Here is a 12,571-nt window from a genome sequence, read left to right on the forward strand (position 1 = left end):
TACGAATGCAAGTCGCCATCTTCATCCACACATTGTCCGCATCCCCTCCTTCCTCCCAAGGGCCCTCCTTAAATACCCTCTCCTTGAACACCTGAGCTACCTCCCCCTTGAGCTTCCACCACTTCGTTCTAGCGACCTTGGCACGCTTATCCCGCTGGACACGAATCCGAAAGCAGAAGTCAGCAACCACCAGCTTATGTTGGGGTACAACACTCTCCCCAGGTATCACCTTACAGTCTAGGCACGCACGCCTATCTTCTCTTCTCGAGAGGATGAAATCAATCTGGCTAGAGTGTTGGCCACTACTAAAAGTCACCAGATGTGAATCTCTCTTTCTAAAGAGGGTGTTAGCTACAATCATGTTGTAGGCTAGAGCAAAGCTTAAGACATCTTCTCCTTCTTGATTCCTGATGCCATAGCCAAAGCCCCCATGCGCCCCTTCAAAACCTGTGTTAGATGTACCCCACGTGGCCATTGAGGTCTCCTCCTATGAAGAGCTTCTCACCAATCGGTACACTCCTAACCATGTCTTCCAAGCCTTCCCAGAACTCCCTCTTGGTGTTCTCATTGTGGCCTACTTGCGGGGCATATGCGCTGATAACATTGAGAACCAAGTCCTCAGCTACCAGCTTGACCAGGAACCAAATCCTGAATGGTACATGCCCAAATATATATTTTGAGTGTTACAAGAAAGACGCTATGTAAGAATCCCAGAAAGAAAAGAGAAACATTTAAAAGCGAACACTAATGTTAATTAGAGTCATAATGTATGTTAACAAATGACTGTTATGCAGATAAAGCACATAGCACAGCTGTTCAGACCCGGTAATCCATGGATGCTCTACCAAAAAAATACATTTTGACATGCTAGAAACTATATTGTACTCCCTCCGTTCCTAAATATAAGTCTTTTTAGACATTTCAAATGGACTACAACATACGGATATATGTAGACATATTTTAGAATGTAGATTCACTCACATTGGTTTGTATGTAGTCACTTGTTGGAATCTCTAAAAAGACTTATATTTGGGAACGGAGGGAGTAGAATGAAGACAGTTCCTTGCCATGGAAAATCACAAAATAAAAATAGTGGCAGCCAATAACACCTTTCTGTTCTTCCTTAACAAAAAAATTCATTATGGGCTAACTTTTTCGGCCATCCAGTCACTGGACTCATCTCCTTCCTGGGTTCTTGTGAACATCAATCTCTGATTACTTTTCAAGTTCACATAATCAACCTGAATATGAAAACCAAGAGTATTGAGAAACACAATAGGGGCACATGAATCTGCAATACATTTAACCAATTTAAGTATAACTGATTCTGTATTTCAAAGTAGGTGAAGATACAGATACAGAAACATGAGCATGAGGCACAAGAAAGCTTTAACCTAACCTTTTCTGGATCAAGAGTCAGAAGACAGTAGGCATCAACTGGGCCAGCTGATGGATCGATATGAACATCCTTAATGTGGTCATCATTTGCGACGGGAACCCCTGGACTTTGTCCTAAGTATTGTGATCTTGACTTCACTGAACTGGCGAACCAAGCTTTCTCTCGTTGCTGTTTGGTAAAACAACCAATGTTGAGCAAAAAGATTATAAAGGAGCACCTAATATCAATGAAAGCAGCGCTGCTACATGTCGTCAAGAGAAGAAAAAACTACTTATATGTGTAATAGAAGAGTTGAGTTTGTGCAGCTTCTGAGCATCGCCAAAAGGTTTGAAAGGTGAAAGTTGTGGAGACATTAATACAAGGTCATGCATTTGCTCTTGATGAGACAAGGAAACTCCATGTGTGCAAAAACTATACAAAACTAATCTAATAGAACAGTTATATGTTCAGTTTTGTGCATAACCAAATCTTTCACTACAGTTATCCTTTCGTTTGCAAGACATCTCCACTACACAGAACAGAGCACAAGGCAGAGTCTACTCAGCTCTAACCTGGAGCTTGGCAGGATCCGGACTGGAACCATCAATCACATCTATGATACCGCTGATACGGAATTGCTCCCAGGAATCAGTGAAATACCAGCATATCTGCAAGAATCTCAAGATCAGGAAATTGGCACTTGTGCTGCTCAAAACTGTGACACGCAATTCTGCAAGTTCTTCACAACCTACCTCGCCGAGGGGCCATTCCTTGATCTCCCCAATCTGTTCGTTCGCAAATCGCACATCCAAACCAGCAAGGGAATCAGCGAGCAGCGAGAAAGAACTATGATTGTATATATAATAACAAGGTTAGAAAGCACGGGGGAATAGCAGCAGCGACCTTGTTGCTCCGCGCATCCGTGTTAATCTGAATCTTGTCGCAGTGTTCTTGGAACCCCCTAACAAGACCAAGGTTTCAGATCAAAACCGGTAAGAGCTGGAGGGGAAAGGGAGGGGACTAGACCAGAGCAGGCGGGCACCTGAACACGACGGTGCGATTCGCCGGCCTGCCGCCGCCGCCCACCGTGGCCTGAAACGACGGACCGTTCGTTAGGGTACCAAGTTTTCCCCCAAAAAAGGGCACGGGGAGGGGAACTATGGGAGATGGGAGCGTACGAGCTGGAAGAAGGTGGAGTGCTTGAGGTGCGCGTTGGCGTCCAACGCTCGCTGCAGCAGCGCCCTCCACGGGCTCGAGAGCGCCGACGCGGCGGCGCCACCGCCGGCCATCTCTACCTGTCGCCGCCTCCGCGCTGTCTCACCTCGCTGAGCCGTGGATGTCGCTTATGCTCTGCGGGGAGATGGGAGCGGATTAACGGCTAGGATCGCATTGCCTGGGCTATGTCCCATGGGCCCGGGAGGTCAGTGACAGGGAACGGGTTTACACTCTTCCCTCTTTTTTGCGGGGTAAAAGGAGTTTTATTCAAAAATTATAGAGTTACAATTGAGAGGCAAGAAATCCTCACTACACTCTTCCCCCGCTGCACGAGCCATAACAAATTATGTGTGCGATAAATAAAGTATCATATAATCGTCAGATTATAAACATTTTTCGAATTACTAAGGGAATGGCACTTCTAGTTCCGATGGCCACGGAAAATATCACAAAGCTATTTGTTTAAAGCTATGATTGTTCTGGTTTTTTCAATAACAAAAAAGTCAAACCTAAGGACCTCGATTCATTAAAAAAGGGGGAGAGAATTGCCAAGTTAATACAAGGAAAATTGGGCTAAAACTGGCGCAACACCGACCGACATGGCCATCCACGCGAAAACCTCCACGCCGTCAAAAAGAGTACATTGTGTTGAGGTTGTCACTAGGCGTCATCGTCTTCATCCCTCCACGAGCCAGCGATTCCGACTTCACCATCGAGTTCCACCAACGAAGCCCTCATCGAAACAGACGCTGGAGCTCATGTCGGCCCATGCAAAAGCAGATGACCACCCATGCTGGAGACCAGACAACTCTGACTCAAGCGGCAAACCTTGCTGGAGAAAAGGGTCGAGCTTGCGTCACACAAGCCTTTGTAGCTAAAACCGATATGATGCCATCGTCGCTGCCAAGGTATGCTCCACAGAGACAAGCCGAGGCGCGGATACCCCTCAAACATGTCGGGAGACACCTCAACCCAACTTTGCACGAAGCCACCATTGCCACCAAACAGGCGACCACGCCAAACGAACCCGGGCGACCATCCCTGGATCCAGCTCCAAGAAGCACGACCAGGATTGATGGTCTTCAAGACGATGCCCCAAAGGGGGAGCACGACCAAGATTAATGGTCTTCAAGACGATTCCCCAAAGGGGGAGCGCGGCTAGGATCAATGACCTTCAAAACGACGCCCCAAAAGAGGAGCACGGCTAGGATTGATGGCGTTCAAGACGACGCCCCAACGGTGGGAATGACGATGTCGACGCCCTCGCTTGACCCAACACCGCGCCTTAGGCTTTCATCCGAAGAGCATGATCCGAGGAAGGGAGAGGTTGGAGGCCTCCGAGGAGATGTAATCAACTAGCAAGAACCCGACCGACTTCCGTCCATAGCATCGCAGACAACACCCCTACACACCACACTTTTTATAAGCCCGACGACGGGACGGCGATGAGACAGGACCTCCACTATCCTGTTGGAGCCGTGCAAAAAGGCCGGATGACACATAGTGCCAGACCTCAACTGTTGTTATCCGCAACGCAACGCAGCTTTCATCTCCTCGCCATGCCGGCCGCTAGCTTGACTTTTTAAGTTACGCTGTAAATTCTTTCCATGAGAACATCATGGCATACGACAGCGATCTATCTAGTAACACCTAGTATTGCACCTCCAGATATCGCTGGCACGGCCATCGGGCTTGTGTCACCCGACCCGTCAGGCTCAGGCAGCAACGAGTGGACATGTTAGACTGTATATATACACACACGTAGTCTGTGTATTAATATTATAACATTGTATTGTACCCCTTGGTACCTCTATATAATGAAAGAGTCACACCCCGTTTATGGTGTCGAGCAAGTTCTCAACATATTGTGTTTTACATGGTATCAGACTAGGGTTTTCATGTCTCCCGCCGCCGCCGCCGCCGGTGCGCCGACCTTCGTCGCTGCCACCGCCGCCGGGCCGGCCCTCGCCCCTATGTCACAGTTCCTCGCTTCTCGGCCCCTTGCGTCGGCCTACGGGGCCCTGCCGCCGACCGAGTCCCCGATCGGATCAAATCCATCGGCCGACTCCTCTGCTGAGTTCACTGTGCCGCCATCTCATGGCGTTGCTGTGCAGCTGCCCTACGGCGCCGTCGCGCAGACGCTCGGTGGCGTCGCTCCTGCCGTGTATGGTGCGCCGCCGGCGGCCCAGGGCTCCCTTCAGCCGCCGCCGTCCTCCTGGCCCGTGGCGTCCTACGCGGCGCCGCATCATCACCAACCCTATGCGGCTCTCTCGTCGCATCACCACCAGCCACCGTCGATGCCGATCTACTCCGCGCCGCCACCGCAGCAGCACTTTTTGACGCAGCCGCCGCAGCCCTACGCGTCGTCGCCGCACCAACCCTACTCCGCATCGTCCGGGTTCGTGGCTGCACCGCCGCAGCCATCCAACGGGGCCGCGGTGAACTACGGAGCCGATGCCCTCGTTCTCGGTGCTCATGGCATCTACTCGGCGGGTGCTCCTCATCTCGAGACAGCCCCGTCGACGGGTCCCTACGCGCCATCGATGCATGCTCACGCCGCTCAGGTCACGGCGCCGTCACCATTTTACTTCTTGCATTTGCTGCCGGTGAAGCTCACGCCGGACAACTACCTGTCCTGGCGTGCCCAGGTGTTGCCTCTTCTGTGCAGTTGCTATCTGGAGGGCTATGTTGACGGATCCATCCCGTGTCCGCCCACTCATCACCCGGCGTATCATATATGGGTGGCCCAGGATCAGGCCATTCTCTCGCCATCCAGTCCTCGCTCACTTCGAGCGTCTCGTCGCCGGTCATCTTCGCTACTACATCCCGGGAGGCGTGGGCGGCGCTTCACACCAGCTTCTCCTCGCAGTCTCAGGCGCGTGCTCACTCTATACGCACCGAGCTTGGTGAGACCAAGCTTGGTGACCTCAGCATCACGGACTACTTCAACAAGATGCGGGGTCTCACCGACACATTGGCCTCAGTTGGCCAGTCTCTGCAGGATGAGGAGTTCACCACTTTCGTTCTTAACGGGCTCGATGATGATTATGACAATCTCGTTGAGAACGTTCATGGCCGTGACCATCCACTTCCACCTCGTGAGCTGTATGCCCGCCTTCTTGGCCGTGAACAGCGCATCAAGGCCCGCCGTGTCTCACCGGGTTTCGCCTCCGCCAACGCCGCCACTCGCGGCAAACCTCAGCGGCTTTCATCTTCAGGGGGCAAGCCGGCACCATCTTCGCATCCGGCCCCGCGTGGCAATGCGCCATCCATCACGGGTGGCAACCGGCCGGTTGCTTGCTGCTCCTCCTGCGGTGCCCCGCAGGCTTGCCAGCTGTGTGGTCTGGAGCGCCACATTGCATCTCGCTGTCATCGTCGCTACAAGCAAGATTTTCTGGGCCTTGGCAACAATGGCAAAGGAAACGACAAGCAGGCTGCCGCTGCCGTGACTACTCATGATCATGGTCGCACTCCGTCCTACTCCATTGATCCATCATGGTATATGGACACCGGCGCTACTAACCACCTCACCAGCGAGATGGGCAAGCTCTCTACTCAGGAGCCATACCGTGGTCATGATCAGGTGCACACCGTCAGCGGAGCAGGTATGCGCATCTCTCATGTTGGCCAGGTTTCTCTCCTTGCACACAATTTTCGCAAACTACATCTTTCCAATGTCCTTCATGTTCCCTCTGCTACGCGTAGTTTGTTGTCTATTCCTCAACTTACACATGATAATAATGTCCTTGCTGAGTTTCATCCTTTTTGTTTCTTTATCAAGGATCGGGACACGAGGGCCGTTCTGCTAAGCGGTCGTCTTCGCCATGGCTTGTACGCACTTGATGTACCGAGCACACCATCCATGCAGTCTTCTCCTCAGGCGTTCAGTGGTGTTCGTGTGTCTCCTACGCACTGGCATGCGCGCCTTGGTCATCCTGCGGCCCTTATAGTTCGTCATGTGTTGCATCGTCATGAACTACCAGTTGTGTCCAATAAATCTGCTGACACCGTCTGTGATGCCTGTCAGCAGGGCAAGAGTCACCAACTTCCGTTTTCAGAGTCTAGTCGTGTTGTGAAACATCCTCTTGAGCTTGTGTTTTCTGATGTATGGGGTCATGCCCAGATATCTGTTAGTGGTCACAATTATTATGTCAGTTTTATTGATGCTTATAGTCGGTTTACTTGGCTGTATCTTATTAAGCGCAAGTCTGATGTGTTTGATGTTTTTATCCAGTTTCAAGCACATGTTGAGCGTCTCCTTAAGCAGAAAATCATCCATGTTCAATCTGACTGGGGGGTGAATACCACAACCTCAACTCTTTTTTTTAACAAACTTGGGATTTCGCATCGTGTGTCTTGTCCTCATACTCATCAGCAAAATGGAACTGCCGAACGTAAGCATCGTCATCTTGTTGAAACTGGCCTAACCTTGCTCGCTCATGCATCCATTCCGTTTCGATTTTGGAGTGATGCTTTCTCCACAGCTTGTTTTCTCATAAATAGGCTTTCCTCACGACTCCTGAAAATGCAAACTCCACTTGAACTCTTGCTCAACGAGACTCCAGACTACACCTTTTTTAAGGTGTTCGGGTGTGCATGTTGGCCTCACCTTCGCCCATATAACAAGCGTAAGTTAGAGTTTCGGTCTAAGAAGTGTGTCTTCCTGGGGTACAGTTCTCTTCACAAAGGGTACAAATGCCTCCATGTTCCTACAAATCGCGTTTACATCTCTCGTGATGTGGTGTTTGATGAAAACGTGTTTCCTTTTCGTGCACTTCCGACAAACTCTACCATTTCCTCACAACCGGTGCACATGTCCACACCTTTGCCAGATCAATTTGTGGATGTTGCATATGCCCCTGCGTTGTTGCCTAATCATGCTGCAGGTATTGGACGTGGCGCTCGTCTTGAGCTTCTTGATGAACAGGAAACTTGCCGGGGGAAAAGCTTGTCGGGCGAAGACCTTGCCGGGGGAAACCGACGCGGCAGCTCCTGCTCGGGTCGTGCATGTCCCATGCATAACGGGTTCGACCCGCGTACCCGCCCTTGCATCGCCAATGGAGGCTGCCGTGCGGGCGCCGGTCTTGCCTGGCCCACGGGTGGCCTCGCCTGGCCTGCCACTGGCCTCGCCCAGTCCTTCGGCTGGCGCCCCGCCTGGCCCTCGGCTGGCCTCGCCTGGCGTGCCGCTGGCCTCGCCCAATCTTTCGGCTGGCGCTCCGCCTGACCCAGGAGGGGTCACGCCGGACCTGGAGGCATCTTCGCCTTGGTCGGCGGTTGCTTCGACCGGCCTGGAGCTGGACCCGGTCAGTCCCGCCTCGGCTTCTAGTGGGCTAGCCTCGCCTGGCTCGTCGTCGTCAGGGAGCCCTAGTGCCAGCTCTCCCGATGCTGCAGCTTCGTCTCCATCACCGGTTGCGACGGTCTCGCCGGCACGGCCTGTGGTCCCTCTTCATCCTCGTACGCGGAGTCAGTCGGGCATTTTCTGTCTGAAGGAACGCAAGGACGGGACTGTGGCATGGCTAGCCGCGTGCATGGATCACATTGATGCTGATCCCACTTCTGAGCCTCGACACTTCCAGGCTGCACTGAGTATTCCTCACTGGCACGCTGCTATGAAATAGGAGATTCAGGCTCTCCAGAAAAATGACACTTGGCAGCTTGTTCCTCCAGTATCTGGTGTCAATGTTATTGATTCCAAGTGGGTTTTCAAAGTCAGAGACATGCTGATGGTTCCATCGAACGCTACAAGGCACGGCTTGTTACCAAGGGCTTCAAACAGAGGTATGGTCTTGATTATGAAGACATGTTCAGTCCAGTCAGCAAGCCTACTACCATTCGCTTGTTGTTGTCTCTTGCTGTCACTCGTGGATGGTCTCTTCGTCAGCTTGATGTGCAGAACGCTTTCCTCCATGGAATTCTGGAGGAGGAGGTTTATATGCGTCAGCCACCTGGATTTGTTGATCCTGCACGCCCTCGTTATCTCTGTCGTCTGACTAAGGCGCTATATGGACTGAAACAGGCTCCTCGTGCATGGCATGCTCGTCTTGGCTCTATTCTTCGAGCACTTGGGTTTACTCCCTCCACTGCAAACACATTGATGTTCCTTCTTCAGCGTCCTGAGGTTACGATGTATCTTCTGGTTTATGTTGATGATATCATTCTCATCAGTTCATCCCATGCTGCTGCTGATCGTCTTGTGGTTGCACTCAGTGGTGCCTTTGCTATCAAGGATTTGGGTGCCTTGCATTTTTTTCCTTGGTCTGGAGGTTTCACGTTCTTCTGCTGGTTTGACTCTTACACGGAAGAAGTACTTCCTGGATCTGCTGCGTCGTGCTGGTATGCTGAAGTGCAAACATGCTATTACTCCGATGTCTGCCACTGATCGGTTATCTGCCCTTGATGAAGATGCTCTTTCACCTGAGGATGCTACTGAGTATCGCAGTCTCGTTGGTGGTCTGCAATACCTTACTATTACCAGGCCTGATATCTCCTATGCAGTCAACCGTGTCTGTCAGTTTCTTCATGCTCCCAGGACATCTCATTGGTCAGCTGTGAAATGTATTCTGCGTTACATCTGTCTTACTGTCTCCTATGGTTTGCTTCTTCAGCCTGCGCCCTCGTGTGAGCTCTCAGCTTTCTCAGATGTAGATTGGGCTGGCAGTCCTGATGACAGCCGATCCACGGGGGGATATGCGGTATTTCTGGGTTCTAACCTGATCGCCTGGAATGCTCGAAAGCAGGCCACAGTGTCTCGCAGTAGTACTGAAGCTGAGTACAAAGCAGTTGCTGATGCCACTGCTGAGATCATATGGGTACAGTCTCTGTTGAGAGAGTTGAGAGTTGCTTCAGCACATCCTCTAGTTTTGTGGTGTGATAACATTGGTGCTACATATCTTTCATCTAATCCAGTGTTTCACGCTAGGACGAAGCACATTGAGGTTGACTATCATTTTGTTCGGGAACGTGTTGCACAGAAGCTACTTTGTATCAAGTTCATTCCATCAAAGGATCAACTTGCTGACATCTTCATGAAGCCTTTTCCACAACCACAGTTTGTAGGTTGTAGGCGCAATCTTAACTTGCTTTGTATTTTAGGCCACAATTAAGATTGAGGGAGGGTGTTAGACTGTATATATACGTAGTCTGTGTATTAATATTGTAATATTGTATTGTACCCCTTGATACCTCTATATAATGAAAGAGCCACACCCCATTTAGGGTGTCGAGCAAGTTTCCAACATATTGTGTTTTACAGAACATGCATGTTTGTGCACAGTTTTTCTCTTCTTCTTTCCACACGTACTCTTACTTGGACACGCATATTTATTTTTCCACAGTGAAGTGGACTGTAACAGCACCAAAGTAGAGTAGAGTAGAGCTGCATGGCGTTGAAAGGTCCTTCACGTCATGGCTCATGTATGGGCTCCTGACACTTCACGTCGTAACGAGACAATCACGACGGCACATACCGGAGCTGGTGGCTAGGATGGCGGAGAACACCGAACCCGAGCGAAGAACTGGATCTTTCAGCTTCATGAGGTTCTTGAGCACAAGCTGTTCACAAAGATGGTCGTAACTTTATGGGCAGTATGGTATGTGTTAGAATAATCTGAGGCACTCCGTCGATCTACCGAGGACCAAGCAATCACACGAGGCATGACACCGAGATTTGTTAACGAGGTTCACCGCTATGGCTACATCCTCGGGGCAATGACTACGGGCGCTCCTCCCCATGACACTGTCACAATACCGCACACCGGCCACCCGGGCGCCGGCACACGCCGCCAGCTCTCCCTTGCGCGCCTGTGCTATTATGTTGGCATAGGTTACATCGTGCGTCTAGCCCCGCTATATATGAGAGGCCTAGGATACAAGTGTCCTACTAGGACACGACTCCATATCCTGTCTACACACCGTACGATTCCAAGTCCAACTGTAACCTAACTTGTACAATAATATTCGACACAATTTTAACAAACTCCACCTTAGCGATATTCTCCACCACCTTGAATTTGTCCATGCGTCGAACCTTCATGTACATTGGACTTGAGATACGCCATGAGTATGGCTGCTACTCCCAGACTCCATGTGACTCCACCTGCAACTGTAGTCCCTTCTTGTCTTCTTCACAATCAACACTCGAGCAAAATTAAGTTCCTCATTACTCTACCTTGTGCTTCCAACTTCCGGAGAATCCGTTCAACGCCATCACACACCGACCACTGTCTGCATGAAAATGAACAATTCACATATTGGACGCCACATATAAGAGTTACCTGAACTCAATATCACCGCTCTTTCTTGACTGCTTGTCTGAAACTTGAAGGAATTTCACCGTCGCCCTGTGTCACCCTGAGTCAAATTCACAGTTGTCTCACCCCTTTTCCGGATAGTCTCTGGCATGTCCCACAGCTATAGCACTCCGCCTCCTTCTGTATTTGTCATTCGCACTTTGCCATGTGCACTGAACAGAACAGAATATACGACCATGTACTCTCTCAGCTTTTGACAATTTCAGACTTTCCGCCACTTTCTCAGATTCTCCACGGTCAACTCCTGTCCATCAACTAGCACCGATAGACCCAGTCACCAACTTGAACCTGGTACTCATCAACACTACTTCAGCACCCCCTGCACACTTTGTCTGGCCACATGTCTGACCACCAGTGCCTTGGCCTGTCGTTGTGTCCCGTGCTTACCGCACGCCTCGCCGCTATCACCGCGCCAAGCCTCTGCTGTCCTGGTCGAGTCTCCCGGGTAGCTAGCCCCCACTGCCTCAACCCCCACTGCAGAGAACCATCGATCATCACCAACCGATGCCGAGTACCACGCCTCCATCAGACCACTGGCGCCCAGTCCGATCCACGTGTCTCTCGCTTTACCCCCTGAAATAGGCTTCGACTCTCCGTTAACTTACGCCGTAGCCCCTCCATCAGCACAGAGTGTAGTCATCTGTCAGACTCCAGCTCCACCTTCAACATGACTCCATGGTGGTTGTACGAGCCACCCCCACGCCCTGTCGACTTCAACCTCTCATGTGTACACAACCTTGAATCAACCCTGCGTCATTGTCTTGTCGAAGCTGCACAGGCCCTCAAGCCTGCACCACGTGTTTCCACGCCCCAGAAGTTGGCCACCATCAGCATCACGCTCCTATGTCGTCGTCGCTGAAATCACCGCCGTCTTCTGCTTTGACCAACATATCCGTCGATCCGTCAGACAGTCCAGTCCGACCCAGCCGAAATTATCCGACTTCAACCATGCTCCACCCTGCGTCGTGTCTGCACATCTCCGTGCATTGCCTTGACGCCCTGCGTATGCATGATCCTGTCACGACACGCTTCAGACTCCTCCGAGCCTTATACGCATGTCACCAACCTGCCAACCTTACGGTAAAATCCCGTGCGCAATTTGCAACACTTCCAAAAGAAAAACTGGATTTCCTGATAGTCTCCATGGGTACACCAAGCATATCACCATAAACTCCCAACACTCCTTTTCTTTAATCATGTTGCATCCCAAAGCCACGTACATACCTTAGTGCAGGTTCCTTTTTTCAAACAAATCTCACGTGTATCTGTATGCACAGCAACACAGGCACCGCACCTTCTCGTGCCTCGCCACACATCCCAGGTTGCACATCAGCCTCCAGCCACGCGGACTCATACGGCTTTCAGCCCGTCTCGGCCTCACACAGGCCAGCCCCAGCTAGACCAGCCGTGCGCCGCACTGCGGCCTTAGCCTCTGGCGGCCCTCCCCGTGTACGACGCGCCGCCTGCACGCTGCCTCGGATCCGATCGATCTGATCTCGCCCGTTGCGCTGACTAGGGTTGCCTGCTCGCGGCCACCGCTGCCCATCGCTTCCCGCCGAGATGACCTCGAGTACGATTTTGCAGCCGCTGTTTCCGTCCGAGACTCCAGCCGCTGCACTCATGCGCCTGTACGTTGCTCCGCACGATTCCCCGATTGCTTCTACCCGAT

At 51.3% G+C, this 12,571-nt stretch overlaps 1 protein-coding gene across 1 annotated transcript; it reads right to left on the reverse strand.

Moving 5' to 3' along the window:
• Positions 1-730: 730 nt before the first annotated feature.
• On the reverse strand, positions 731-2,785 carry LOC123106024 (pyridoxine/pyridoxamine 5'-phosphate oxidase 2). Its single transcript, XM_044528221.1, has 7 exons — positions 2,557-2,785; positions 2,421-2,470; positions 2,282-2,339; positions 2,131-2,163; positions 1,951-2,046; positions 1,400-1,567; positions 731-1,241 (listed from the first exon to the last, which is right to left on the reverse strand). The coding sequence occupies exons 1-7, from the start codon at positions 2,665-2,667 to the stop codon at positions 1,140-1,142; spliced, it is 618 nt and encodes a 205-aa protein (XP_044384156.1). The 5' UTR covers positions 2,668-2,785; the 3' UTR covers positions 731-1,139.
• Positions 2,786-12,571: the final 9,786 nt, after the last annotated feature.

The sequence above is a fragment of the Triticum aestivum genome, chromosome 5A, assembly GCF_018294505.1.
Source record: "Triticum aestivum cultivar Chinese Spring chromosome 5A, IWGSC CS RefSeq v2.1, whole genome shotgun sequence".
Taxonomy (NCBI): domain Eukaryota; kingdom Viridiplantae; phylum Streptophyta; class Magnoliopsida; order Poales; family Poaceae; genus Triticum; species Triticum aestivum.

Excerpts from the sequence above, each read along its gene's own strand:
- LOC123106024 (XM_044528221.1), bottom strand. The coding sequence starts at position 2,667 with ATGGCCGGCGGTGGCGCCGCCGCGTCGGCGCTCTCGAGCCCGTGGAGG. Across the intron at positions 2,471-2,556 it reads ACTCCACCTTCTTCCAGCTC|GCCACGGTGGGCGGCGGCGG; the intron begins GTACGCTCCCAT and ends CCGTCGTTTCAG. Across the intron at positions 2,164-2,281 it reads CGGATGCGCGGAGCAACAAG|ATTGGGGAGATCAAGGAATG; the intron begins GTCGCTGCTGCT and ends GCGAACGAACAG.